This window comes from Oryzias melastigma, linkage group LG8 (genome assembly GCF_002922805.2).
Source record: "Oryzias melastigma strain HK-1 linkage group LG8, ASM292280v2, whole genome shotgun sequence".
Lineage (NCBI taxonomy): Eukaryota > Metazoa > Chordata > Actinopteri > Beloniformes > Adrianichthyidae > Oryzias > Oryzias melastigma.
The window spans coordinates 19,250,964-19,278,884 of record NC_050519.1 but is presented as its reverse complement, the minus strand read 5'-3'; the positions used below and the strand labels follow the sequence as shown (position 1 = coordinate 19,278,884).

General features: G+C 40.8%; 4 protein-coding genes across 7 annotated transcripts in view; 1 reads left to right on the top strand and 3 right to left on the bottom strand.

Moving 5' to 3' along the window:
* Positions 1–297: 297 nt before the first annotated feature.
* Positions 298–2,522, bottom strand: polr2f (RNA polymerase II, I and III subunit F). Its single transcript, XM_024272231.2, has 5 exons — positions 2,357–2,522; positions 2,152–2,221; positions 1,915–2,045; positions 716–787; positions 298–618 (listed from the first exon to the last, which is right to left on the bottom strand). Exons 1-5 carry the CDS (start codon positions 2,374–2,376, stop codon positions 528–530), a joined length of 384 nt encoding a protein of 127 aa, XP_024127999.1. The 5' UTR covers positions 2,377–2,522; the 3' UTR covers positions 298–527.
* A 1,070-nt stretch (positions 2,523–3,592) lies between these two features.
* LOC112146417 (MICAL-like protein 1) lies at positions 3,593–12,522 on the bottom strand. Its single transcript, XM_024272227.2, has 16 exons — positions 11,674–12,522; positions 11,349–11,397; positions 11,116–11,257; positions 9,845–9,921; positions 9,617–9,759; positions 9,358–9,538; positions 9,093–9,267; positions 7,094–7,133; positions 6,351–6,882; positions 5,014–5,127; positions 4,686–4,812; positions 4,488–4,578; positions 4,327–4,400; positions 4,134–4,239; positions 4,003–4,049; positions 3,593–3,922 (listed from the first exon to the last, which is right to left on the bottom strand). Exons 1-16 carry the CDS (start codon positions 11,814–11,816, stop codon positions 3,798–3,800), a joined length of 2,166 nt encoding a protein of 721 aa, XP_024127995.1. The 5' UTR covers positions 11,817–12,522; the 3' UTR covers positions 3,593–3,797.
* A 1,311-nt stretch (positions 12,523–13,833) lies between these two features.
* LOC112146570 (ADP-ribosylation factor-binding protein GGA1) lies at positions 13,834–24,112 on the top strand. 2 transcript variants are annotated; one of them, XM_024272461.2, is made up of 17 exons: positions 13,834–13,941; positions 17,298–17,382; positions 17,454–17,529; positions 17,601–17,699; positions 17,780–17,903; positions 17,977–18,077; positions 18,165–18,245; positions 18,585–18,722; positions 18,813–18,894; positions 20,043–20,156; positions 20,241–20,393; positions 20,481–20,554; positions 20,625–20,812; positions 21,219–21,424; positions 21,508–21,677; positions 21,760–21,870; positions 22,904–24,112. In XM_024272461.2, exons 1-17 carry the CDS (start codon positions 13,842–13,844, stop codon positions 23,012–23,014), a joined length of 2,013 nt encoding a protein of 670 aa, XP_024128229.1. In that variant the 5' UTR covers positions 13,834–13,841; the 3' UTR covers positions 23,015–24,112. The 2 variants fall into 2 exon arrangements, with proteins under 2 accessions (XP_024128229.1, XP_036069244.1); XM_036213351.1 differs by lacking the exon at positions 13,834–13,941 and adding an exon at positions 13,985–14,069.
* Positions 24,111–27,921, bottom strand: part of LOC112146571 (probable ATP-dependent RNA helicase DDX17) — a 9,810-nt gene continuing 5,999 nt past the window's right edge. For all 3 annotated transcript variants that reach the window (XM_024272464.2, XM_024272463.2, XM_024272466.2), the window contains 2 exons: positions 24,910–25,146; positions 24,111–24,836 (listed from right to left, as the gene is read on the bottom strand). In XM_024272464.2, the coding sequence (XP_024128232.1) occupies positions 24,418–24,836; positions 24,910–25,146 (656 nt within the window). In that variant the 3' untranslated portion in view covers positions 24,111–24,417. The remainder of the gene's footprint in view (positions 24,837–24,909; positions 25,147–27,921) is intronic.

Below are 27,921 nucleotides of genomic sequence, written 5' to 3'. Positions count from 1 at the left end.
GTCTCTCTGCCAGGGCAAACACTCTCCCGTCAAACAATAACGACCTGTTGAGCGGCTTCTTTCTCATGTTTCCATGGAGTCTTTATCCTGATAGCTTCACCAAATCTAAAAGTGCTGCAGCCTCAAGGAGCGTAACAACCTGCTGACATCAAAGCTGCATCAATCAAACAACACATGACTTTAAAGAGTTTCATAAATTGATTTTTTTTTAGTTAAATATCAAATTTGATAGTTTTTTTTCTGACCGTGACTTGTTTAAACCTTAAAACTTTAATAAAACAGTCAGAAACAGCAGAATTGTAAAAAAAGACTTTATTTATAACAATAAAACTGATTAACTCTGTTCAAAATCAACACATGGAATACTTACAACAAAAGATAAGTTTGTTAAAAAAAAATGTATTTGAGCAAAGTTACGTTTCCCCCTACTGGCTTATGCGGGCAATGCAGGTTTTAAAATAAACACATTGGTTTCTTCTGATTGACATCATCTAAGCTCTAAAGTTCAGCTGAAAGTCCGGGTTTGTTTAGTCGGTTATGATGAGTTCGTCGCAGCCCCAGTCCTCGTAGCTGCCGTCGGGGAGGTACCTGCGGATGATGATGGGGATCTTCCTGCTCCTGTTCGGGACAAACGGCAAAAACACAAGAATTTAGAGACCGGCAACAAGAATAAAATGAAAGAATTTTAGACAAAAAAGGGAAAATTCTGACATACTTTAGTTCCTTCATGGCGATCTGTAAAGGGTCGGTTTCTCCCTCTAACTCCACCATCACAGGAGCGCACATGCTGTCAGCAGAAGAACGACACACAGCAATCTCAGAATGAAGTCAAATGCGTTTCAATGCAAGTAAACAGGCGGGGAATTATTCAATTACTTTTCCTTAAATGACTCAAAATGAAAATAAACCGAAATTTAAACATTCAGAACCTGTTTTCATAGATGCAACAGTAAGACATTTAACACAGCGTCATGGTGGCTGAATGAGATACAAATCAGCTTTTCTTTGCCCCTGAAACACGTGATCCTCAGCAACTGATGGGCTCTGAAGTGGATGGGACCTCATGATTGACTCATGGCACAGCTGGGGGAGGTGTTATTCTCTGTCTGGGCTGGGATCTGAACGGTTAGTGTCTGGTCGTGGGTGTCTGATGGAGATTCTGGCTGCCACTACTGCCCCACCTTCTGCTGGGGGCTTGTGTGGAGGTGAACCAGATGCTCCATCTTTTTTTGTTTTATTCCATAACGTCATTGTCCACAGTAGAACATAGACAAATAACTAAGCACAGGTGCCTGTCATCTATGTACAAACAGGACACGTGTTTGGAATGATACATTCAGGACACATGTTCACTAGTATGGATGTGTATGTGCATATATAGATCACATGTATTTGTACTACATTAGTCCATTTTCAGCAAACCGGTACATTCATTATTTTTGTTTGTAAACATGTGAAAGCTATAATTATCCTCAAGCAGTGTTGTTTCTTTTCATTTATAATCCTACCCCCTCCTATGTATTTCTTTGGGGATTCTCAAACTTCTTTACCCCCTTTTTCTTTTCTTGTACCCTTGTCCCCCATCTCTAATATTTCTTCTCTTCCTCTGTTTTCTGCCCGGTGCAGAAAGAAATGCACTAAATCCATTCATTCATTCTCTAAAATACGCTTATTGCAGATCAATCTGAAGCTTGCTGGAGCCTATCCCAACTACTTTAGGACAAAGCTGGGGTACACGCCATATAGTCTTATTTACATACACGTTAAAAATAAATAAAGCTTAGCCTCAATACAAAAGGGGTTTATAAAAATATACAAGTTCTGTGACCGAAACTTCAAATCTGCCGTCCCACAGGAAGTCTAACACTCTCTTTATCAGGAGAGTAAAACACTTTTTTAACAATAAAAACTCACGCTATCTGGAGGGCTCGTGTTCCCAGCACTCTCGCTCTTTCATATTTAGTCATGTACGGTGTTGTGATCCTTCTCTGGTTTGCCTGCTGACCCTCTCCTGCTGGAAGGATCTGTACGTTCTCCTGGTCCTCCTGATTATCACAGGAAAACAAGTTTATGAATTAGATTTTCAGAGAAATAACAACATAAAGCCTGAAATATGTATCAAAATAAATGAAGAGGTGCAGATGAACATACATCTTCCACGTTTTCCAGGTCGTCTAATCCTTCGTCCTCCTCGGCGTCATCGAAGTCTCCATCATCAAAGCTGCAAATGTAAACAGATACTTTATTAAAGACCAAAAAACCGGTAAAGACGTAACCTAGCTAATATGCTACACGCTAAATAGCTTTAAAACAAACGTTTAGCATTACAATATTTAACTCTTAGGACGCAACTTACTTGTCTTCGTTATCAGACATGTTGTTGTTACTTTATTATTTCTCTTTAATATGAATAATTTAATGTTTTTCGCCAGCAACTTTTGTTTTGAAGCTAGACCACATTGAGCACAGTGGTATCCTAACTTCCGGTACGCTGGTACGCGGAAAAAGCAGTCCGACCTCTCAACAGGAACGTTTCTTTGGTCCTACATTTAAAAATAAAATAAAATAAAATAAAAATAAAATAATAAAAAAGATACCACAATTATAGTTGTCAACATTTATTTTAATGTACCCATAACAGAACATGAACAATAATACTGAATATTTGTACAGCAATGAAAATGAGAAAATGAGTAAAAAAATGGCATGTTGGTTAGTGCAATGTTAAAGAACAGAATTGGGTCAGCAAAAGTTTGCTGAACATTTAGAACTCTGGCTGATTCTGGCTTTTTTTTTACTCTACATCTAAAATATATATTTTTACTTGATTAAAAAAACAAAAACAAAAAAAAAACAGACTACATAAAAATGTAAATGCAAGTGCTTTCCTGCCTTATATCAATTTATTGTAAACTTAAAATGTTCCAATTATGTCATACCTACACTATATTTACATGGTCTATAGTATAGCCTACTTGCTATATTTATACTCAATTATACTTAACAAAATAAACTTCAAGTGTACAACCTTTTGCTCAGGATAACCTCAAATGGGGGACACTTTGACATAGAAAGGATCAGTTTAGATTCTTCACTTATTTAATAAAACCTATCTATACAAAAATGCATTTCTTTTAAAAACAATTCTTCATTAACTGTTGTATAAATAGGCCTATGGTAGTGGCTAGGACAGAGAATTTAAAGCAAACAAAAAATATAAATTCTGATAAAAAAAAAAAGATCTGGATTGTTGGTTACAAACAAATACACTTTTTTTTGCAAATATAACCCAACAATGAAATTTAAATGTATTCATTATTAATTTAGTAAATAATAAGTTAAAATAACAATGAACATTTGACTGGAAGTTATTGCCACAGTAACAGCTTTAAAATGTCACTTGTAAATTTGCCGTCTTTAACACTTTTCTAAGTATTTTCTGACCAACAGGATTTACCAAACTGCCAAAAAAAACAAGTATTGCAGAAATCTGCATGGCTGAATTTGTCTCAGAAGAAATCTGTACGTCGACAATTTTAAGAATTTCTAATGATGCAGGTTTAGAAAAATATTTTTTCTTAAAAAGGGTTAAAAAAAAAAGTAAACATCAGTAACAATTTATTTCTACTTCCAAGTACTGAGATTTTCTCTTAGATTTTGTAAATAGTCAGAACAGAATGTGCCAAAGAGATGAGAGCTCATACCAGCCCCACATTTCTGTATAATCCAGATTCACTTCTACAGATGAGAAACTGAACTCAAAGTGGATGAATTGACCAGAATATTCCTGCAGCTCTTCAGTCCTTTTTACTCCCTGAGTTCTTTCTGCTCTCGGGTTTGTTGTTCAGGATTTTGAACACCTGTGCAGGTTTGAACTTTCCTTTTGACTTCTTGAGCTCCTTCACTCCTTCCTTTGGATCATCTGAGGAGAGATTTTGTCATCAACGTCAGTGAAATAATGAAATAAGAGTCCTCAGTAAGACGCTTTCATGACACTCTCACCTCTGTTCTTCATTTTTTCTCCCAAAAGCACATTTTCATTTTTTTCCCTAATGAGAAAAAAAAATCTTTAACTTCCACATTTCAGTGTCTTAATATATGACAGTGGTAGTTGCTTGTTTTCGTGCATCCACCTCTGTTGATCCTGATCCACGATCTGGTTTCTCTGCTCTATGATGGCGACCAGCTCATCCATCAGCTGCTGCTCACGACCTCGATCCTCCTGACTCCAGTCGCTCTCTGTTAAAAACACCAAGTCAAAGCCGTTTCTCGTTTTCTGAGCCAGCAGAGAAGCTTCTGGATTTTTGGAGGAAAACAGAGGCAGACCTGGTTTGTTGAGCAGACATCTGAGCTCAAACTCCACATCCGCCTGTCTGTCTTCCAAATTCTGCTGCTTCATCCTAAAAGAACAAAGACAAAAAAGCTGTTACAGAAAATATAATTAGCAAATACACTTCAAAAACTGAGTATTTTTCTGATTTACTTACAAATGGACCAGTTCTGAGCTTTTGCGTGACAGAAGTAGTCGCTCAAGAGTGAGGGAGAACCACTCTGCAAGCATTTTTTCCTCCTCTTTGCCTGAAATGTAAAAGGTGAAGCCACTGAAACAGGACTTCTTCCAATTCTGAATAATGTGTAGAAGCCAAAAACAAAAAATTGATGAAAAGAGTGAAAGTGAGGCGCACCTTTCCAACACGCTCTGACAATCCTCTCCAGTTCGACTCCTCGTTGTTCCAGAAACTCCAGATTTTTATCCAGCTCCTTCAGCTGGACTTGTAGGTCATTCATGCACAGATCCTGGTCTGTCCTCACCTAAACAAAAAAACAACATAATTTCTGCATCAGTTTTAGCAAATAAACCTTTTAAAAAGAAATAATCACATCCTTTCTTCAAGTCTCATGACACAATACTATATGAAGAGGGTATAAAATACAAATTTTCCCTCTTTTTTTAGTAGTGTCATCGTCAGGAAATGCCAACAGCAAGAGACTGATTTGGGCGCAGAAATGTACCTTCCTCTTGATGAGAGGGAAGCCGTGACCTGGAGCTGGACCGCGACTGGATGAGAAAGTCTGTGACTTGGACATCCGAGCTTTTCTGTCCAGAGGAGTATCTTTGCAGGCTTGCTATAAAAAAAAGAGACATCGAAATGACAGAGTCTGAACATGAATTTCCCAGAATCTGCAGGATTTAAAAACCTTCTTTTTGGCATCTATAACTTTAGATACAAACATACTTTCTCATGGAAGTCCAAGTTCTGACCCAAACATTACAAATCAGTATCAGCACAACTTCAGTTAAATAAGTGAAGCATGTTCCAGATTCAGCAGGACTCCTTAATTACCCAAAGTTAATGCAGAAACTGCATGTTGGGCTTAATTTGAAAATTGCAGATTCTCTCTAACTTCTTGTGAAAGACCTTCTGTCTGGTTCATCCCGTTCATGGAAAATGACCAATTTTACCCAGAGAAGCAGCAGAGTTTTAGGTGCAGCAGTACTGATTTACTACAAGCCCCGAGTGAACTAAAACCATGTGCATGTTGAGTTGGAGACTGAAGGTGTTCTCTTTAGATGTCCTCCTGCTTCAAATACGGCTCTCAGACTGGAAAACATCCATATCATGTCAGTGAAAGCTCTCATTCATCTAGGAGACGTCTTAAAGTTGAGTCACGGCTGCTGGACTTAAAATCTGAAAGTTGCCATGACTCAACTTTAAGACATCCCCTATTATAATACTTCCACCTCCGTGCTTCAGTGTAAGAGCTGTTCTAGAAAAGACAGATGGTTACCGCACTTCTTTCATCATATTGCAGGGTAACATTTTATAATAAGATTCCTTAACAAGCTTTATTGACACATTAACAAACATTATTAATGTGTTTTTAGGGTGTTAGTAAGACGTTTATTAGCACAATAAGTCGAATAAGGTTTATCAACATATTTAGTAAGAGTCATAAACATCTAAAGTGAGGCCATTGTATACAAAGGCCATATTAATAAACTGCTTACAAGCTTAACTATCTTTGCCAACATTATATTGAGTGTTTTGCAGCACCTCATCTACAGTGTTACTTTGCAGTTTGCTTTAGTCATTGCATTTACCATGTGATTCAAAAGGTGCAAACTCTGATTTAAAAAAAGGAAATAAAACACGCAAATACAATTTTTACCCTTTATGTGTCCAACTGAACCCTTGAATATTGTGTTTTTAGCATGTCTTTGTGGCACTTTTCCGACTATTTCTTTATTTAAATCATTGTGAATCAGGAGGAGACGAAAAAATGTGTGTTTGGAGGGGGTCTAATTTTTTTAATACTTCATTTTGACAGGACGTATCTCGTTCACTCACCTCTGTTGTCCCAGTTTGAGCATCCTCCGATGTGACAGCAGGAACAGAGAGACTTCTGGGTAAACTACATCTTGAAGAGGAGTCGGGGTTTGGTGTTTGTTTCGTCACACCTGACACTTCTGTGTGTTTTATAACTGCAGCCTGTTCATGTGACTCTCTGTGGGTGTGATCGGCCGTCACAGCTCCTGTGGAATGAGCTTCATCTGCTGGAACGGAACCGTCTTTCTGCTCAACAAACGCAGGTCCTTCATCTCCAGCTGGAAGAACAGCTGCTTTGGTCTGGTGGGGAGCTTCAGTCCTACCAGTCTCCGAAGTGTCCTCTTCATCCTCTTCTTCAAACGGATTGAACGCTTTTTTCCTCGGTTCGTTCCATGACCTGGGCGGTTGTGAGACGGGTTTGGATCGAGGCACAGGCAACGGAGCCGGAGCTGGGGGCAGCTGGGTCCAGGGTCCGGGGTGCACGAAGTTCATCCATGGGTGGTTGGCCTTCACTTTGGGGCTCGTCTTTAGGGAGATGTTGTCAAAGATCGGCCTGCAAACAAGACCAGACAGAGGAAGGTATTCTCTGCTTTAGCATAGGGATAAAATAAAGTTACATTTGGTCATTTATTTAAAAAAAAATAGTAATCATTCAAGGATTAGGAATTGATGAATATTCATCTTATACTTGAATATTAATTTAGTGATTCAAACATCATAGATCCCATAAAAATGAAGCAAAAACACAGAAAAAATCCACTTACGTTTGAGAAGAGCTTGCTGCAGAATGGTTACCAGAAACACCTGCACATAAGAGGAAGAACACAAAAACCACATTTACAGAGATTTTTTTAATGAAAAAAAATCTCACACTCAGCTGCCACTTATTTTCTTTAAAAAAAGGAAATAATGAAACCTTAGTCAAAAGGAAGTGAATGAGAGGATTATATGATGTAAACAAATATTTGCACGATATAAGTTTTTGTTAAAAGTGTGAGAACATACAAGATTCTTCTTCTGCTTGCTCCTTTTCGAGCACATTGTTTGATTTATTTGTCTATCTATATGTGTTTATTTTTAATTTTGTGTATATAAAAAAAGAATACTTGATGCATGAAAACTCATGATTGACAAAAATATGTTTTTCCCTCAAAAACAGGAAGTGGTTCGACATAAGAAGATGTTTTAAGAAAACCTTGGTTTACTATTGAAGGTTTCTTTCAGGAATGCAGAATGTTGATGTCTAAATGAATGTACATTTGTTGCTAACATTAATTAAGGATAAATGCTTTTATAAATCGTATATGTGCATCAGTGATGTATCAGGAAAATATGAATTCTAACATAAAACGTGTGCGTAATCATGTAATTGTGTGAATGTTGAATTCTGTTTCACTTTATTATTATTCCTTATTTATTCTTTTGTACATTTTTTTATTTGTTAAAAACTCAATCACACTTTCAGCGATTTAAACAAGTATCAAAACATTCAACCTGTTAAGAACATTTGTTTATACTTTTATTATTTTTACATTTGACATTTTTTAAGATTTTACGCGATTGATGCGATTCTTCAGCCCCATTGAAAATGCAAATTAATACAATTTGAAAAATAAGTTATATAATTTATGCTATTAAAACATTCAGCATGTTCAGGACGTTCATGCTTTTATTTTTGTTTATGCAAATATTTAAATTTTGAGCAAATTAAAAAAAAATTTCCACATAATTCTTTCACTTTCTACAACTTTTGCAAGTGAAATCGTTCAGCATGTTTAGGATATCCACGCTATTGAGGTTTTTTAGCTAATATTTTAGCACCATGCTAACGTTTTTGGCTGATTTGGCATCTAATGAGGTTTTGGGACACTATGGAGCTAAGCTAGTATTTTAGAAACCTGTTAGCTTTTTTGGTTGGTTTACCATATACTAAGGTTTTTTGGGGCAAATTCCGAGTTAAGCTGATATTTAAGCAGCATGCTAGCTTTTCTGGCTAATATGGCATCTACTGAGGTTTTTGACTAATTATAAGTTCATACCTTTTACACATTTTTTACATTTTTTTTATTTATTTTTTTAATTTTTCAAGAAATTCTTCCAATTCTTTGTGCACTTTCTGCAACTTTAAGTCCTTTAGTAACTTTAACATTATGCAAAAAGCTTTAGCATCTTCAGCAATTAGAGTAAATTTCTTCAGCATTTTCAACAAAAGCTTCAACATATTCAGCAAAAAGCATTCACACTAGTATTATTGTAATGCAAGTTACGTTGCTAAGTTAAGAAACAGAATTTAATTTAAATGACTCAAGGAAAATTTTAATGTAAAATTATAATTTTTCAAAATAAAATGTTTAAATCTTTTGAAAACTACAGAAAATGTGCGTTAAGTGAGTCATAAACGTGTTTATATGTATAAAATTTAAGTTTGACTTTATAAATGAAACAAATTTTGCTTAGAGGTCACTTGAGAGTGAAAAACATCAATATTTTTAACTTTATTACATTTATTTTAAAAAGTTATACATTAAATATAAATATTTTGAGGCTTTTTTGCATTTTTGTGGTGTAAATGAAAATGTTCTGCAGTTCTGGTGCTGTCCAGCTGTGAGGGTTTTCTGGTGACGTGGTCAGAGGAGTCAGGTTAAGAGCAGACATGTTGCAGGATGTGAACAGACTAAATCAGAGTGATGTGTTATAATTAATGTTTGGCTCAGTGGTCCACTGAAGCAGTGAGACCCCAAAAGGATTCATGAAGAGCCTCACCTGCAGCAGCGTCGCCCTTGGCTGTCTGGGCAGCTTTGCCTCTGGGTGCAGGAACAGGAACCAAAGACGAGTCCGAGCTCCGAGTGGAAACAGTTTTTCCGTTTGTCTCCTGAGCACAAGATGATCCGCTCTTCTGGACTCCTCTGTTCTCATCAGCTCCCTCTTTAACACTGGGCTGAGGAGGACAAAGAGGAGGTCTGACACCTGAGCTTCCTCGCTATGTTTCCCTCCTTTCCTCCACGTCAGTTTTTGGACTTTTACAAACCATTTTCTGGGTGTACTGAGGCACGCTGGTGACCGGCAGCCCACTCAAAGAGTAGACGTCAGCCTGAGACTTGTGTGGTGGAGGAACATCTTTGGTGACATGGTAAGAGCAGGTCATGGAGCCGGCATCACTTCCCTGTGTGTAGGATCCTGGTAAAACCGTGCCGCGGCAAATCTTACACCTGGAAGAAATTTGAATCATAAAGGAAATCCTGTAAAAATGAACTATTATTATCATGTAAATGGTTCTGAACCGCTACCTTAGACATCTGCGATGGTAGATCTTCCCGTTGACCAGATGCCTCTGAATGAGGAGCACAGGCTTGAAGCACAGACCACACGCCGCCAGCGCCCCCGTGTTCGCACAGCGACCTTCTCTGCTGGTTTCCAGAACCGCAGAGCTCTGAAAGGAGAAGAGAAACCAGAACCAGAACTGATCAACGCTGCAGCTCGGGTGAAACAGAGCAGAGGAGACGGCCGACTGTTACCTTCAGAGGCTTGAGAGCGTCAGGAGTTTCTCCAGAAGTCTTTGTGACGTTCCTTAAAAGCCGTGATGGGGAGGAATCTGCATCCACGTCAAGAAAAGACAAAAAAAAACAGGTTAAGTTATGTTGAATTGTCGAACATTAAAGCAAAAATTAAATGTCCTCTTAAGGATGGTTTGATCGTAATAGTTGATATTTATGACAACAGTATCGCTTCATTGTCTGATCATCTGTCTACAGACAGTCAGGTGTGTTTGTACCGCCTACTTTCCCATTTTGACACACCAGGTCATGTGACCTCACCCTTTATCCTCCTCATTCTTATGGTTTCTGCTGCAATACAAAGTTTTACAGAAAACTCTCATTTAAGCCATAAAAGTTGTTGATTGTGGCTCTAAAATGCTCAGAAAATTCCAGATGAACATGTTTTGTCTTAACATCTGAGATCACACATGCACAGAGATCTCATGACTCCACGGGTTCCTTCAATCAAATTAATCCGATCCTGATTTTATCATTGATTATAGTGTCCAGACACACTTTTTAATGTCTTTAAACGACGAAAGTAGCCTTCACAAAGCTGCTGTTGACCAGTATTAGAGGTTTATGCTGAAAGAGAAAATTCAGATTAAGATGCATTTGTAGATTAGCTTTTTCCACACTGAATAAGTGCTGAATCGACTAAACTGACATAAAATGTCAGGTTGCAGTTTTATAGATGTGTAATAACAAAAATATTCATGTTTTGAGTATTTTTTTAGTCATAATAATTATTTAGTCATAATAATTATGTTTGGAAGATAACGTTGGAAACCATCAAAACTGTAAGTACAGCATTGGCAGTTTCATGATGTGGGCTCATATAAGAAAAGCTAAAATGAAGTTTAAAAAAAAACAAAAAAAATGTTGTTTTTTTTCTCCCAAGATTAAAAATAGAAAAACTTTTTCCTAAAGTTTAACTCTAAATTTAACTCTGATGTTTTTCTGTTGTACTGACGTCACCAAGTGTTCTTATGGGGTAAAAAAAATAGTACATTGAAAATTAATAGTATAGTTTTGTTTTCCACTTTAGTTGCATCAATCAAGTAAAAAATTCTTGTCTTCTCATCTAGTCAAGTAACTACAAGTCAAGTAAGTCATTGTTCACAGCATTAAGCACCACCAGCTTTCAACATGTGCTTCAAATGTCATTTTTCGACATTCTGACATTCTTGCTTGGAGGTACCGGACTAAAAACAAAAACGAAATCCCAGACAGGACTTCACCCAACACACCGGAAGACTTCCAGTTGAAGACCCAGTAGAACTGAGCCAGGTAGGTGATGACGCTCAGACCATCAGGCTCCTGCATGGACAGCATGTCCTTCGGATCCAGCAGTGCAGGGATTCCCAGTTTTGCTTCTGCAACCTCAAACACCTGCAGACAGACACACACAGATAGAAGTGACTGTATACCGATAAGGAATCAGGTGAGCTCAGCTTGGTAGCTCTGGAATGAAATGACTCACCAGTCTGTTGTTGTGATAGACATTGTCTTTAGAGAGGGAACTGAAATCTCTGAAGAAGAAATCACACAAAGTCAGTATAGAATCTACCAAATGAGATGGAAGGATGTAAGGTCAGAGTTAAAATAAACTGATCCAATCAAATAGGACATGAAAGGTTTGTGGGAGATTAAGCAGATTAGTCCTATAGTCTGCACAGATTACCAATCTGAGAAAGTCAAGAAAACAGAATGTCTAGGACTTTAACAACAACAAAAAAATGCCACACTGTTATAATTGAAAGAGTTTGAGATCAATCAGATGTCTGGAGTTTGGTGGAAAAACCTACATGAGGTGAGGTCGGTGTTTGTGGATGATGGCACAGAACGCGAGTCCATCCCTGAACGAGCTCGACAGGTTCTGGATGTCCACGTTGGGGTACCCGGCGCATGTGATGCGGCACCACTCCTGTAGATCCTTCCGTGAAAGCATCGTCGCGACGCGTTGGCTGACAGATCATGGCGCTTTTTTTTCTTTTTTTACGCGTTTGGTTCCAAACGGCGCGGCGCACTTTTGCGCAGCATCTTCTTCACCACTCTTTGCGCTACAACTGCGGCCAAAAGTGAGCACCAACTTACTGAAGCGACAGGAAGGAAGGAAGTTACGTTCACCCCCACCTCACTTTGGTTTTCTTTGTCAAACACAAACAAACGTCTCGCTGATGCGCAAATGCGGCGAGTTTGGCCGCTTTCGTCCACCACAGAAGTCTCCCACGGCTCGTTTTGACGTCACGAACTTCCTCAGTAACACGAACTTTTGTCCAAATGGCTGCAGAACTAAACTGAACCGGGACCGACTGGATGGAGGGCGTGAATTTGAACGGGAGCCCGCGACGCTGCCCTCGCTCTGCCTTCGCTTCGCATTCGCAATCAATGTAATGCCCAATAGCTGCCGCTAGAGGGAGACACAGCAGTTTCTGCTCTATAATTAGGAAGGGAAGGTTTCTCATTTCAGTTTTTTAAAGCGGTTTTCATGTTCCTACATTTCAAAGGTCATGTATTTACACAGACATCCAGTAAATATATTTTCTTGAATAACATTTTCTTATGAAAACAAGTGTCCTGTCAAGAAAGAGTTCCTCTGTGTTATGCCTTTAAGTTTCTAAACGTGTTTTGTGTTTGTTTATCTTTGTTTATCTCTTACATAACACCCCCTCCCCAGCCCTCAAATATGATTACATGCTTTGCTGTGCTTAAAATATTGCTTTTTTTAAGCAAGAGGCACATTTAAAAAACAAATCTATTTAAAGAAAATCACTTGCACACATGAGCACATATGGTTCAATATATTGGCACAAAAACAAGTTAGTTATATTATACTATAAGTTAGAATTAAAAGTTAATTATAACACTTTAAAAAGAAAAAATGTTAAAGAAAGAGGTTTAAAATGGCAATAGTTTTGTCTGTATCCAACAAACACCATCTTATGCTCCTGTATTTATTTAGTTATCCCATGACTTTTAAAATGTGAAATAGAAAATTATCATTACAATCAGATGTTTCTCCTATTAAAAAATGTAGACAACAAATATATTTTATCTACTTCACTCATAAATAAATAAATTAATAAATAATAACATTATAAATCAGTGCAGTTAATATGTCAACATTACATAAATCATTAGGAACCCTGAGAGCTACAGTTTAAAATTACAATTTTTACAAACAAAACAATCCAAAGCTTGACCTTAGCCTTTAAGCTTTTGATTATGGTTTGTTTGTCCCTCCGGTTTGCTCACATGGTCAGTGAATGGATCATTGTGCTGTGGTGTAACTTTATCAGCTGAACGCTTGACCTCCCTGTGGATTCAAAAACATTGATGATTCTTCATCCGTCTGTTGCAATGTGGTCTAATTTCTCTGCAGAGCAACATTGGTGTTTGGATCACCTTTTTTTACATATACATATGACAAATAGCTTGATCTGAGTTGGATAAACAATTATCAACTGTTGCAAATGAATTTAGGGCCTAACAACAGTATTTGCATAAATATTGTATATGTATGTTCAGTTGCTTGGTACAGCAATTCAAAATTAATTGAGTGACTAAAGCTGCTAATGGACTTAGAGACTTGCGAGGTTCTGTTGGTTGGAGCTAATGCACTTTTGAGGTAAATTTTGATTACGGTTCAGACTGCTTAGGCGTATTACCTTGGAGGGATTGCACTATAAGCATTATAACATAATTTACATGTTTAATAATCATACAAAGTCATCAGAAATTCTCCGCAAATCTAAGTCTTTACATCACACAAATCTTTCCTGCACATTTTGTTTTATTTCAGGCAAAATCATAGACTGAAGATAGAATTAAGCCTAACAAGTCTGTCAAATGCACAAACAACAAATTCCATGTTATTAAAGTTCATACATATACGATAGCTCAGTCCACCTAAATGAATATATAGTGAAAAAACAGAATGAAAGTTAAAGGGAAGCTGCCTGCAACAGTTTTCATGCCACGTCTCAGTGCAAGTCTCGCGAGACTACGCCACGACATAAATCTCGTTGTGATGGCTGCACCGCCTGACACGGAGAGTTTGGAGTCCTGTATCAGTAAGTGTTTCCAGCCTCTTTTTTTGCTAAGCTAGTTTCAGTCTCAATTATTGGGAGGAAACATGTCTTTCCGGTGGCTTGTGGAGGAAGTCACGCCGCGTTAAAGCCTCACGCTGCCGGTTTGAAGGGTTAGAGACCTCGCCGCTGCACACACAGTATGCTAACCTAGCTACCGAGCTGTCAACTCATGAACACAACCGCGGACACTGGACGTTTCACGTTCGGGACACAGTTCGGGCTGTGTTTCACTGTATCATAACCGTGTCACAAATTCAGTTAGAGCTATGAATGATTTATTAGGCAAACGTGATCCAGAACAGACAGCAAAGTGTAAGCTAGCTGCCGTGTGACAGTAGCCCGGCTGTGTGAGCTAGTTGGCATGTTGTGTTACTAACTACAAAGGTTACTTTCTGTAGTCAGACATGGAGGATTTTCTTGTCACAAACTCAGTTATTTCCCGTATTTTAAAACATTACATAATAATCCGGTTGTTCCTAAAACCAGATCATGACAGTCTCCTGCTTTGCTTCTCAACATATTTTTATTGAGTTTACCCCTGAAGTCTGTGTGACCTTTCACCTGTGTGAGTGCTGAGGACCCCAAAACAAATATCCTATTAATAAGTAAAAACTATTTTAATATTTGAGATTTTAATTTCAGAATTAATCTTTACTGGATGCATTTTCCAGATAACCTTTTATTTTCTTTTAAATTGATCATTTTTAGCCACTATTCCTCAGTTTTTGTTGCTCGGTGTGATTGCAGACGCAGTGACTTATTGGTTATTTTCCAGGAAACCTCTCACACAAACTGGATGTTGCTCATAAAAATGGAATCCTCTTAGAACTTCCTGACTCTGGAAGTTCTGCTGAACCCTCAGCTAAGTGGAACAACAGGAGTTACGTGTCTAAGGCATTTTTTGTCTTTACAATTTGAGTTTTTGCATTTGCAAATTTTGTGTACATTAAAATAGTTATTTACCTTATCTGAAAAGTCAAGATTTGAGAAGCTTTATTGTCATTTCAACCACACACAGTGACATTTGTTAACGTAGTACAGTGAGAGGATGTTTCTCTACAGACCTGGTGCTACCTAACATATAACAAAGCCACATTAAAGTGCACAAAGGTGCAAACAGCACAGACAGGACAGTGAAAAGGAGAAAAAATATATAAGACAAGACAAAAGCAGGAGATTTATTGACAAAAATATAAGACGGAGTAACAAGAATTGTGCAAAGATGTATTTTATTTAAAAGAAAACTGTGTGCAAATGTGCTTGCGGTGTGGATATAGATGTATGCAGGTTTGCATACAACTTATTAACTTAATAATAACTTATAACTGTTATAACTTTGCAGTAATAACAGCACAATCACAACATAAATGATTGTTCAGTTCTTAATGTGTTTGAGAGAGAGATTTGGACTAGTACAGTGCTTAAGTTTTGTACATGCATGTGTTTGTTTTGCCGTACATCCTGGTAATGTTTTAGAAACCTGTCAGATTAAAGAAAGAACCTGTTCTCTGGTTGTGAGGGCCAGACGGCTCCAGAGCCTTCTTCCAGGCAACAGCAGAGCAAAAGAAACGTGTGTGAGGAGTGTGAGGGATCGTCTTTGTGTAAACAGTGTGCAGTGTAAACGTATAAATGTCATTGATAAAGGAGAATAGATACTCTGATGATCTTCTCAGTTGTTCTCCCTATACACTGGAGGTCCAACAGTCCAATTTCTAATCCAGGCAGTGATCCAGCTGCTCAGTATGTTCTCTCAGTGTTGGACTTTCCTCTGTCTTCTTGGGTAGAGGTGCTGCGGGGTTTCTCTTGGTGATAGAGCTGGTGTTGAGTGACCGGGGGAAGTTGAACACTATCAAACTTAGTGGTTTTGATGATCCCTGCTGAGGATCCGTCGATGGCCACCAGAGAATGGTCACTCTTTGCTCTCCTGAAGATCATCTTTGTCTTGTTGACGTTCAGAGGCAGGTTGTTGGCCTTACACCAGGCTGTTAGCAGCTGCACCTCCTCTCTGTGTGCTGACTCATCATCCTTGCTAATCAGACCCACCGCAATCGTGTCATCAGGGATGTGGTTGGATCTGCACAGTCATGAGTCCACAAGGTGAACAGCAGAGGGCTGAACACACAGCCCTGCGGAGCTCCAGAGTTGAATATGATGCTTTTTCTTTGTCCAGACTGACTTGAGTCTCCCCGTAAAGAAATCCAGGATCCAGTTACAGAAAGGTGTTCAGGCCCAGTCAGAATCAGCTTCTCAATCAGCTGCTGAACTAAAGTGTGTGAGCGACATTCTTACATGAGTCCAGACACAAGTCACTTCTGTTCTAGTGGATCTACAATATCCACTGACATCCATTCTGTATTCTAATAATCAGTGTGACAAGAAACAGATACTTATAAGTTAGCTAAAACGTTTAAAAAATGAGTAAAACAAAATATACAACTGGAGACATATCAAGATCTAAAAACTCTTGAATCTTAAGTTCATCATTCAATTTATATTTGAAGAATTATCATCACTTTTTTAAATTAAAATTTTAAAGGAAAAACTATTTGTCTTTGATTATGACAAACACTTTTTACACAGTTAAAGACATAAACTGAGCAGTGGTCGAGCTTTCATGACTTAAATGATGAATTATTATTTAAAAATTAACAGAAGATTTATTTTACTGGATTTTTTTAAATAAATCATTTTTAAGGAAAATGATTTCTTTAATTTGATGCAGCAATATTAGATTTCAAAAATATAAACATTAATTCAATATTAAAGACCTGCTACAATCATCTTTTGATCTGTTTTTAATGCGTTTCCAGTGAGCTTTTCTTGTTTTAGTCTAAATGAAAAAAAGCAATTGTTCTTAGAAATTCACCTCTGAGTTGTGGGCGGGACTGTTGGTGCAAAGAAACCCCGCCCCCCTTCCTCTCGCTGTTGCTGAGAGCTCTAAACAGGGAGCTTGTTGCCCGCCCAGCATCACAAGTATGATCTTATTCCAGTGGCATTTTTTTTCATCTGCTCCTGGTTTACAACATGTTGATAAAGAAATACTCAGAAATGTCATTTTTATCTTATGTGTGTTCTTCATCATGGAAAACAAATGAAAGAAAAACATGTTAAAAAGACCAAAAACACCCTCTTAATTGGACTGAGTCTTTAATCAGTTTTTTAAAACTTAAAAAATTTGTAGTCTTCTTAAAGTTTTGAATTTATATTTACATTCTAAAGTACATTGTATTGTTGTTGTTAGTAAGCTAACAAACTAAAATTCAAGAGGTTGGAAAAAACAAACAAACAAAAAAAAAAGCTGCCAGAGTTGATCTGTTTTGTGTTTTCTGTCCTTTCAGACAGAGCGACAAACCCTCTGAACAGAGAGACGGACTGGAGCAGCATCCATGCCTTCTGTAATCAGCTCAACAATGACCTGGAGGGGTAAGAGCAATCTGGGCCGGAGTGATTTCTGGAGCGGTACAGAAACTGAACGAGTCTAAACTGTGTTCTAGGCCTCAGCTTGCCACCAGACTCCTGGCTCACAAGATCCAGTCCCCCCAGGAGTGGGAGGCCATGCAGGCTCTCCTGGTGAGTTCTGAACGGTTGAGTCAATTTAGAATTCGATGGTTTATATCAACCTGTTTCTGTTTCCTCTCGAGGTTCTGGAAACGTGTATGAAAAATTGTGGGAAAAGGTTTCACAGTGAGGTGGGCAAGTTCCGGTTCCTGAATGAGCTAATCAAAGTAGTTTCTCCAAAGGTAAAGCGTTTTATAATGCAGCACATTTTTTGCCAAAAAAACCCTCTAAAATGACGTTTTGTGTGGAATCTCCTGCTCAGTACCTGGGCTCCCGGTCCCCAGAACCCGTTAAAAAGAAGGTTTTGGAGCTGATCTACAGCTGGACTCTGGCTCTGCCCGATGAGGCCAAAATCTCTGATGCTTATCAGATGCTGAAGAAACAAGGTAAAGGCGATGACATGTGATAAAGCGTTTAGTTTTAGGAAAATGTCTTATCTTATCTGTGCTTTTAAATCAGGAATCATCAAGCAAGACCCGGAGCTGCCCCCGGACAAGCTGCTTAAACTTCCTCCACCCCGACCCAAGAATGCAGTGTTTGAAGACGAGGAGAAATCTAAGGTAGGTGTGGAGGGGTTGTTAGTGGTGGGGGGTTTAAATCCATCTTTTATTCTTCTGCTGCGTGACCTCTGGTGCTTCTTCTGTCAGATGCTGTCCCGCCTGCTGAACAGCTCCCACCCCGAGGACCTGAAAGCCGCCAACAAGCTCATCAAAGAAATGGTGCAGGAGGTCTGTTCCCCCACCTTCCCATCTAGCTCTCAGTGTTTCCAGCATCTTGAGACTAGATCTCTGGAGGTTTCTTGTCTGTGCTTGCTCTGGAACGGAGCGCCACGCTTCCTGAGCCGAGAGGCTCGGCTGTTGGTTTGTCAGTCGGGTTTGGTGAGCTCTCCTCAGTGGATGAAAGAAATGGATCAGAGAGCTCAGAATAGACTCATGATAGGGAATGTCAGTGTCTACCAGCCTCCATCCTCAAAAGCATGCAGGCTAGACCCAGATTCTCCTGGTCTGCGAATGCCTGTGAAGGATGGATGTCATGTGTTACGGTTTCCTGTGTGATCTGGATTCCAGGATCAGAGGCGAGCAGAGAAGGTGTCGAAGCGAGTGAACGCCATCCAGGAGGTGAAGGAGAGCGTGGCTCTGCTGACTCAGCTCCTGCAGGACTATGACAGCAGCACGGCCAGCCAGAGCAACAGCGAGCTCATCCAGGTGAGATGAAGGAGAGCCACACCTTCACCGTATAGCTCCGCCTTCTTCAACACACTGACGACTTTTGTGCTTCTGCGTATGTGTGGACAGGATCTCTACCAGCGCTGTGAGAAGATGAGACCCACACTGTTCAGGCTGGCAAGCGACACAGAGGACAACGATGAAGCTTTGGGTGAGCCGCACGCCTCGAATCCACAAAATAAATAGTTTTTATTGTCTCGTCAAAAATGTTATGAAAACAGTGATTTTAACATGTTCTTATAGCATTTTTCTGATGATGGAGGACATATATAAAAAAAAATACAGGAAAGAGCACAAACAAAGAATGATGGGAAATGAGGGCAGGCTTACTTCCTCGTCAACATTCCCATCCACAACTCGGAGATGAATTTCTAATGAATACCTGTCATTCTACAGAAACTATGTCCTCGAAAACGACACAGGGTTTTTGGTTTTGCTTAAAACTGGCATCATTAAGGCTTTGAAAATAGATCAAAAGATTATCGGAGTCGGTCTTTCTGAAGTGACCAAATAATATCAGTAAATGCTCAAAAGGATATTTTGATTCTTATAGAACATTGAAATTATTAGTCAGAGACTATATCACCAGTGTAATTAAATGAAAATTATGATTCTGTTTATTGATAAAGTGTTAATTCACAAGCGAGACTCTTAAAGAGCAACATAAAATTCCAGAAATATCAAATCCATCTAAATACATTATCCCCTCGTTTATTGATAAAGTTCCATTCTAAAAAATAACCCGGTATTTAGCAAAATCTGCACATTTACAATAATTCTAGATGTTTTAAGGTGTTAAAACTCTTCAATACAAGCTTTATTGACATTTTTTCCAACAAACATGAACATTTTCACACTTTTCTCTCTAAACTCTCAAAGTTCGAACCTTCATATAAAAATAAGTCCAGTATTATAGAATGAAAACGAAAAATGAAAGAGTTATGTAAACTGAATGCATTCAGCACAAGAGACACAATATGGAGGACGTTGGATTGACAGTGGTCTATAGCCAATCAGGATGCAGAACACAATCTTCTGTTTAAAAAACAAAATCATGCATTATTGAACAAAAACAATTTGCGAAACAGCGAGATTACAAAAGGTGAGCTATGTTACGGTGAGGGAACTCTAAGATTGTTAGGATTCAAGTCTGTTTTAAATGTCAAAATGCTTTTATTGTGAAATGTTTGCAAGAATCCAGTTGAAAGAATTGTTGTTTCTACCATTTTTAAAGCACTTTGGTTGCTCTCTGGCGTTCCTCTCACTGCAGGCTGATTTTCCTCTAACGTCTGTCCACAGCTGAGATCCTGCAGGCCAACGACAGCCTGACGCTCGTCATCAACCTGTATAAGCAGCAGGTGAAGGGGGAGATCGTGAACGGAAACAACACGTTAAACGCACAGAAACCAACAGGTAGGAGGAGAGGCCGACCGTCGGCACTGTGAGGTTTGGAATTGTGAAGTGAAAGCAGGCGTGAACTGGGTTCGTATCTTGAAGGGGGAGGGACGGCACTGCTGGATCTGTCAGGTCTGGACACCTCTCCCCAGTCGCCTCCCTCCTTTCCCGAGTTTCCCACCCCGACAGACGGCCTCAGCGCCCCCTCCCAGGAGATGGGGATCAGTCTCCTTGACGACGAGCTGATGTCACTAGGTAACATGTTTTTCATTGAATCCAGTGGAGCTCTCAGAAAATGGACGCCTGAACACAAAAAACAAGTCTAAAATGATCTTTAATCAGGTTTAAGTGACGGAACGCACGCCTCCAACCCCCCCTCCCAGCCTGAGGACTCCACAGCGTGGGACTCCTTCCAGGTGGGAACCAGAGAAAGCTTTTAACTAGAACCTGAATGTGCACGTTCACACGCGGCTTTTCTCCTTCCAGTCCTCTGAGAGCACGGAGCCGGACCTCCCCGCAGCTCCCAGCCTCCTCCTGAGTCCCGACCCCCCCTGCCTCTCTCAGCCCCACTCCTCTGGTTCCACCCCCGGGAATTCTGCCCTGGATGAGCTGGACCTGCTGGGAAAGACGCTGCTGCAGCAGTCGTTACCCCCTGAGGGGCTGCAGGTCAAATGGTACCAAACAGTCTGCTGCTAAAAACACAGAAAAAATTTCAGTTTGTCCGAGAAGAGATTTTGTTTTGTCTTTTGGGGGAGTAAGATAATTTTCCTTCTTTGAGCCACAGCAAATTAATTCATTTGTATCATTACATCCAACTTTTTATTGATCTGTATTTGTTATGAATAATAACTTAATGCAACTGCACTAAGTATCAGTAACTTATCTATTAATTCATTCTTACTTATCAATTTTGAATGACTTTTTTCTAAAACTCCAGAGTTTTCTTCTGCATGTTCGAGTTTATTTTAGTGATCATTTTATTAGATGTGTTTTTATTATTTTTAGATCAAGTTTCTGTGAGTGAATACTGAACTTCAGAGTTTTGGCTAACCTCCAGTGTCTGTTTTTCCTCCTTTTAAGGGACAAGCAGCAGTCCAAACCGACGCTGAGAGATCTGCAGAATAAATCGGGCACCAGCTCCTCCGTAGCCTTCACTCCCGAGCATCCCGCTCGTCTTCCTAACCTCGGAGCCTCGCTGCTGGAAAAATCCCCGACTCACTTACAAGCTCCCTCTGCAGAAGTTTCACTAAGTGATGTTTTTGTTCCCTTAGAATCCATTAAACCCAGTAAGTCTGATCCAAATGATCGGATCAGTCATTGTTTCTAGTTTTTGTTGAATCAGATTTAAGCCTCCTCCTTTCTTCTGCAGGTAGTCTCTTACCTGTAACCGTGTTTGATGGAAACAGTCTGCGGGTCCTCTTCCATTTTGCCCGGGACTCGCCGCCGTCTCGGCCTGACGTGCTGGTGGTGATCATCTCCATGCTGTCGTCCGCCCCCATCCCCGTCACCAACATCAACTTCCAGATGACCGCTCCAAAGGTCAGCTGCAGCAATAAACATAAATAAAATCCTCTGCAGCTGATTGTTGGAGTGAAAAAATAATGTTTTCAATGACCTGCAGTCCATGGCGGTAAAGCTGCAGCCTCCATCAGGAACGGAGCTCCCGGCGTTCAACCCCATCCTCCCCCCTGCTGCTGTCACACAGATCCTGCTGGTATCAAACCCAAACAGGGTAGGAAAAGACTCACTCGAATCATCTTTTGTTCTATGTTCAAATCGTTCCCAGTGGTCTCTTAATTATGATTAGAATTAAAATTAATTATGATTTTTAGCCAAAATAAGCAGGAGTTGATTAGAAATTCACCTCTGAGTTGTAGGTGGTACTATTGGGACGGAGTAAGCCTGCCCTCAGTACCAGTCACCCACAACTGACTTCTCTGTTTATGCCGTTGAATGTATATGAGAACTGGACTGACCCATAGACTTCTATTGAGAAATAAACCACTATTATTCAGTCATTCTGTTTGTCAGAAAAACCATTCCAATACTTCTTTTTAACATGTTCTTACTAATCCTCATTTTATTTACAGGATATTTTTACTCTTTTGTGCAAGTTATTCAAGTAATAAATGGACCAATCAGATGCTGCAATAAAAGTTGCTCGCTTTCAGTAGGGATCTAGACCTCCAACAAGCTCGCTCCTGATTGGCCAGAGTGGTTACCATAGAAACAATAACTCATACAGAATCTGACCAATCACTGCTTACTTACTGACGTCTGGTTCCAACATGGCGACTGAATGAACTATGTTTCGTTGGAACCGGAACCAAGTCATTTTCTGTGGGTGACATCACACTCACTCAGTCCAGTTCACATATACAGTCAGTGGTTTACACGCTCTCCAGCTAGCTTACAGCCCCTCGCACCCTCAAACTATCATTACCGGTTCAATAAAAGTGGTTAGCAAGATTGGAGCCATCCAGCTGTACAGTTATAAGTCAGATCAGACGAGGTAAACAAAGATGTACTTGAATGTATTTGTCTACATGTGTATCTTGCATAACAAATGTGTTCTTTTTCAAACAGCATTTTTCATCTGCTCCTGATTCACAATGATTTGAATACTCAGAAATATCATTTGAATCCTAATTGTCTTCATATATGTCCTCTGGCATCAGAAAAGTGCCACAAGAACATGTCAAAACCACCATTTTCATGTGTCTTTAAACCAGCGAGTGATTCTGAAGCTTGTGTTGTTCCCGCAGGAGAAGGTGAAGCTGCAGTACACGCTAACCTTCAGCTTAGGGGAGGAGCAGCACAACGAGAGCGGCAGCATAGAACAGTTTCCTCCTCCGGAGAAGTGGGGGCAGCTATAGCATCCAAACACAACCTGAAACCAACAAACTTTTTGCTTTGAGACGCGACCCCCCCTCGTCCCCCAGCACCCCCTCAAAACTGTCCAGCACAACACTGGTTGGAACGCGGTTTCTTTTACAAACTGTCCTGAATCCTTTGGGTTATACTCACGCTCCGTCATGCGCTTCACATCCGTCAGGTGTCGTCTGCTGTACATTGATGCACTCTTATTTTAAACTGCGATGAAGAAGAGGCGGGCTTATGGGCTCACTAGCTTGATGTTTGTTCTTTTAGTTTCCGCTCCTTCACCTCCGCATGCTCTGTGAACACTGGACTCATGCTTGCAAAAATCCAGCTCAGTAAACATTAGTTAGTTTGCAAAAAAAGCAAAGGCTGTACTCAACTTTATGTGTTGTTTCTGTTCTGTTTAACATTTTGATTCCAGAGAATGATTGTTTTGGAAGTACTGTATTCCCTCTTTATCTGGTGTAAGGAAGAGTCTACTGTGATGTGTGTTCTCTGCCATATGTGCCTATTTTACAGTTGTAACTTTATTTAAAGTTTAGTGATTTAGTTTTTTGAATGATTTCATCTGTTACATGTCCATGTTCGGTCTGATCAGCTACATCCTAATATATTCATGTTTGATACTGTTTAATTTAAAATGTGACTACTTCTTCTTCTTTTACGGATTAATTTCACGTTGAAGCATTTATCCTGAACTTTAGAGTATATGCAAGCTGAGCCGCTGTCGGCACAGCGCTCGACTCGGACCCGTCCGGCTTGTTTCTGCAGTCACCGATGCATGTCTGCAAACCACGCCCCCAACAGGCTCACATTCCACTGCACTGATTCCCAATAAACGGCAGCGACAGCAGAGTGGTTCTGTACTATTGACCCATACAGTCTGCAAACACTGAATTTCAAAAAGGACATTTGTTTCCATTTAAGAAAAACTAAATATATTTATGAAAATGTCTGCTCCCCTTATGAAATCCAAAAACCCATGAATGAATCTTTAGTTTTGCAGATCATGTATAAAATTTCTTTGCTCTCTCTATACAAAATGTCTTGTTCTTATTTCTGTATTGACAAAATAAAAAGATGAGGCAATCATGCACGGAATATCTTTATTAAACTGCAGTCGACTAAGAACATTTCAATCACTGAAGCAAAGACTGTTGCTGTTTACAAACAGGGGGAAAACAAAGCAAAGTTCTCAATTTTTACCTAAAACTGAATCAGAAGTTTAATATTTAAAGACAGAAGTGGAAATCAACTGTATTTGAATGTAAGCACCTACCTGTTGCACACCAGGACGCACAAACACAAAAGTGAGAACCTAAAAATGATCCATCTTGACACGGTGTAAACAAAAACAAAGCTTTAAGTTCAGATGCTGGAGTTTTTTTAAAGTGTGACATCATTTCCTGTTTGGGATCGACGGCGGCGGGGGAGCAAACTGGTATGAGGATTGGCCCATTAGGCCCATCATCGGCTGGGGCGGGTTGAACTGCTGGGACATTAACGGCTGGGGGCCTGTTAGAGGAGGTGGGGCCTGGCCCCCTGTGGCTCCACCCGTCGCCGCGCTGGCCCTGGAGCTGCCGAACGAGCCGTTGTTCTGGTACTGGTCGTAGGAGTTGCGGCCCCCGTCCCGGCTGCTCCGGTCTCTGTAGGAGGAGGAGGAGGAAGAGGAGCCGGTTCCTCCACGGTTATCTCTGCCGTAGCCGTTTCCCTCCTTGCTGCTGCCTCCGCCCACAGAGCGCATCCGCCGATCACACTCGTCCTGATACATCAGGTTGGGATTGTTTGAGTTGGAGCCGCGGAAACGGGATCGACCGCCTGGAAAAACAAAAAGGCGGGTTACCAACAAGCACATTTTTATTGGCTTGTATTTGGGTGGATGTGCCCTCACCTCCACCGCCTCCTCCCCGTCCGGTCTCCACCAGCTGCAGCAGTTTGGGGTTGATGGCCTGCCGGGCCTCCTCCAGCACCCGGATGAGCTCCCGGGCCTGCCGGACGTTCCCCGGAGTGAAGAAGGTGTAGGCCGTGCCTTTGTTGGTGCTGCGGGCGGTGCGGCCGATGCGATGGATGTAGTCCTCGGAGGAGTTGGGATAGTCGTAATTGATGACAAACTTGACATCTTCCACATCTGAGAGGGAGCGGACGGGGGGGTGTGGAATAATCGGTCAATTTCAGGGAGGAAGGAACAAAAACAAGTCAGAGCGAAACTCAGAACGCCTTCAAAGCTCCAGAAATTCAAACTACAGTTGATTTAAGAATATTCAGACGTACGATACCTGCAAGACACCATCATCCTCTGTAAGTGTAACTTACCAGTTAAAAACGGCTTAATACAACGTATTAGATGCATTTGATTTATAAAAGGAACTTAAATGAGTTTTTAAATAAAGTTTAAGTCGAAAACCGAAGCTGATGAAGGTTTCAGGTCAGCTAGACTGAAGTCTGTTTCTCGTTACAGATGAGGGGCTCAGAAATCACTGAAATCAAGTCTTAAATGGGGGCGAGGGACAGTACTTACCCCGTATCAGAGTCAGCTCTCTGTCCCCCTCCCCACCGGCAGTCCTGGGAGGTCTGCAGGGGAACGAGGAGAGCTCACAGGGCAAAAAAAGGGTCCCCTCTCCTCCACAGCGCTCCCAAAGCTGGGGCCAGAGCTCCAGCCGGACTGCTGCTTTTCTGCCGTGTCTTAACTACTTTTTCTAAACGGGAGGGAGTGGGGGAGGGCCCTCAAAGGGCCTTCGTCGCTGCGGTTCCAGGTCACTTCTTTTCCACCGGCAGTGGTGTAAAAAGAGCCCATTTAAAAAAAACAAATGCAGTAACAAGAAACAGACACTAGAGTAAAGTAAAAGTCTCCTGTTTGCTCGTTTGATCCGATGGTTTTGAACCCGACTTAGCAGCCAGGTACGACGTAACACAGATTATGGGAGGGGCTAAGGTGGATTGGATGAAGCAACAGTAAATGTCAGAGGTCAGAGGGAATGGAGGGAAAACGAGGGTTGAGACAAGCAGACGTAAATAAAGAAGAGTTCCAGACAGAGCTGCTGAAGGGTAGAACAAAAGAGGAGGAGGGAAACTGATCAGAGAGGTGCTTCCTCCAGACCAGGACTCCTGCCAGCCAGGACCAGACATGACGTCCGCAGAGGGAGAGGTGGGCCTCCACAGCTTGCCGGGGGTGTCGGGGGCTGCAGCAGAGGGGAGTCTTTCCACCCGTGGCCTCTTTCTTTCTCTCCATCTTCTTGAAACCCCCCCAGCTTCAATCAAAGATCCTCATCTATGGGGCTAATTTAGGTACAATTTGAGATGATGGGGGGGTAACGGATGTTCTTGGGGAGTCTGCAGCAGCTTCCTTCATCACAGCAGGACCAAAGGGAGTCCCAGCATCCTCCACACTCGCCCTCTCATCTGACAGCTGCCCCCCCAACACCGACCAAATTTGGAAGCCCAGCAGCATCCCGAGCTTGCCCCCCTCCCATCCCCAAAATCGGCCAGGCCACCACAGTCCTGGAAAGGAGGGGGGAGGGTTTGTGAGCAGGCTTTTTCAGGAGCATCTGGGACTGATTATTCGGGCTGTCTGTCCCCGAGTCAGCTCTCGATTAGTCATGCCTAGCTCCGGCTGCAGGCTCCCAGGGCCTGTGTGCTTCTAGGTGCCAGAGGAGAGACTTTGAAACAAACAAACAAAATGAAAAAGAAAACAAATGAACACAGAATTAGGTTAAAGGTTGACTGCAAACCGGCAGGGAGCAGCTTTACCAGCGACGCCCCGCACAGACACACTTTGTTCAACTTTGAACCAATCAGATGCTTCAAATCAGACTCAATTATGAGAAGCATCAAATATTCTGAACATTTGGACTTTTTTATTGGCTCATTGGTAGACTGTAAAACCTTTAAAAGTCAGAAACTTGACTTTTTTGCATTTTTTTGCATAATGAAGAAATTTTGTATTTCAAAAAGAAAATGAAAAATCAGAATTGAATAATTGTGATATAAACTTTTATCTAACACAGTAGAGGTGTAACGGATCACAGATAACCCGCAGTACGTACGGATCACTAGCCACGGTTCGGCCCACACGTGTACCGCAGATCACCCCCTCCCCTCACTGCGAGGAGAAGCTTCTGTCAAAAACGTTTCTAGACCTCGTGGTGGAAGACGTGGATACTGAGATCAGGTTTATTTATTTTGAAGAGCTGAACAAAAGCATCGGTGCATGTCTCTGTGTCTGGTTTAAGATCTCCTAGTGAGGAGCAGCCCCTGCTCCTGCAACATGGGGCGTGCTGTCAGGGGGAGGCAGTATGGCAAGCTAAAAGGCTCAAAATCATCAGGAAAAAAATTAGGCATGGCAGTATAAAATAATTATTACAAATATTTCAATGTTCCCACAATTAGTTTCATTACTACAATCAATACCTAAAAAATGATAAAATTTAATTCTAAACTTTTTTATTTGGGATTTAATTCGAACATTCGGGGGTGGGGCAAGGGAAAAACTGCATATTAACCAAACAGGAAGTTGGAGGCTGACTCCACCCACAGCTGAAATGTGAAAATCATAGACTGTAGAAATAATGGACTGAGCGAGCAATGAGGTCCCCCATTGGAAATCATCTCCTCGCGAAAGTAGGCCGCCGCTTTCACAGTCACTTGCTGAAACGGATATTCCTTTTTGTCGAGATAAAATCAGCATTTGGTGACGCCGCTGTAAAACGGCGCGTGCCCCCCCCTCTCGCGCGCGCCGCAGCGTTACTTCACATGCGCGGCCCCGTTACAGTCTGATCAGATGCACGTGAGACGCGCGTTCAGCGGTATTTAAAATAAATAACCATCCTATCAAGTGAACAGCTGGATCTTTTTTCTGTTTGAAGATACGACCAGGTCCAAGTTTGTCTCGCGGTCCTGAGACGGC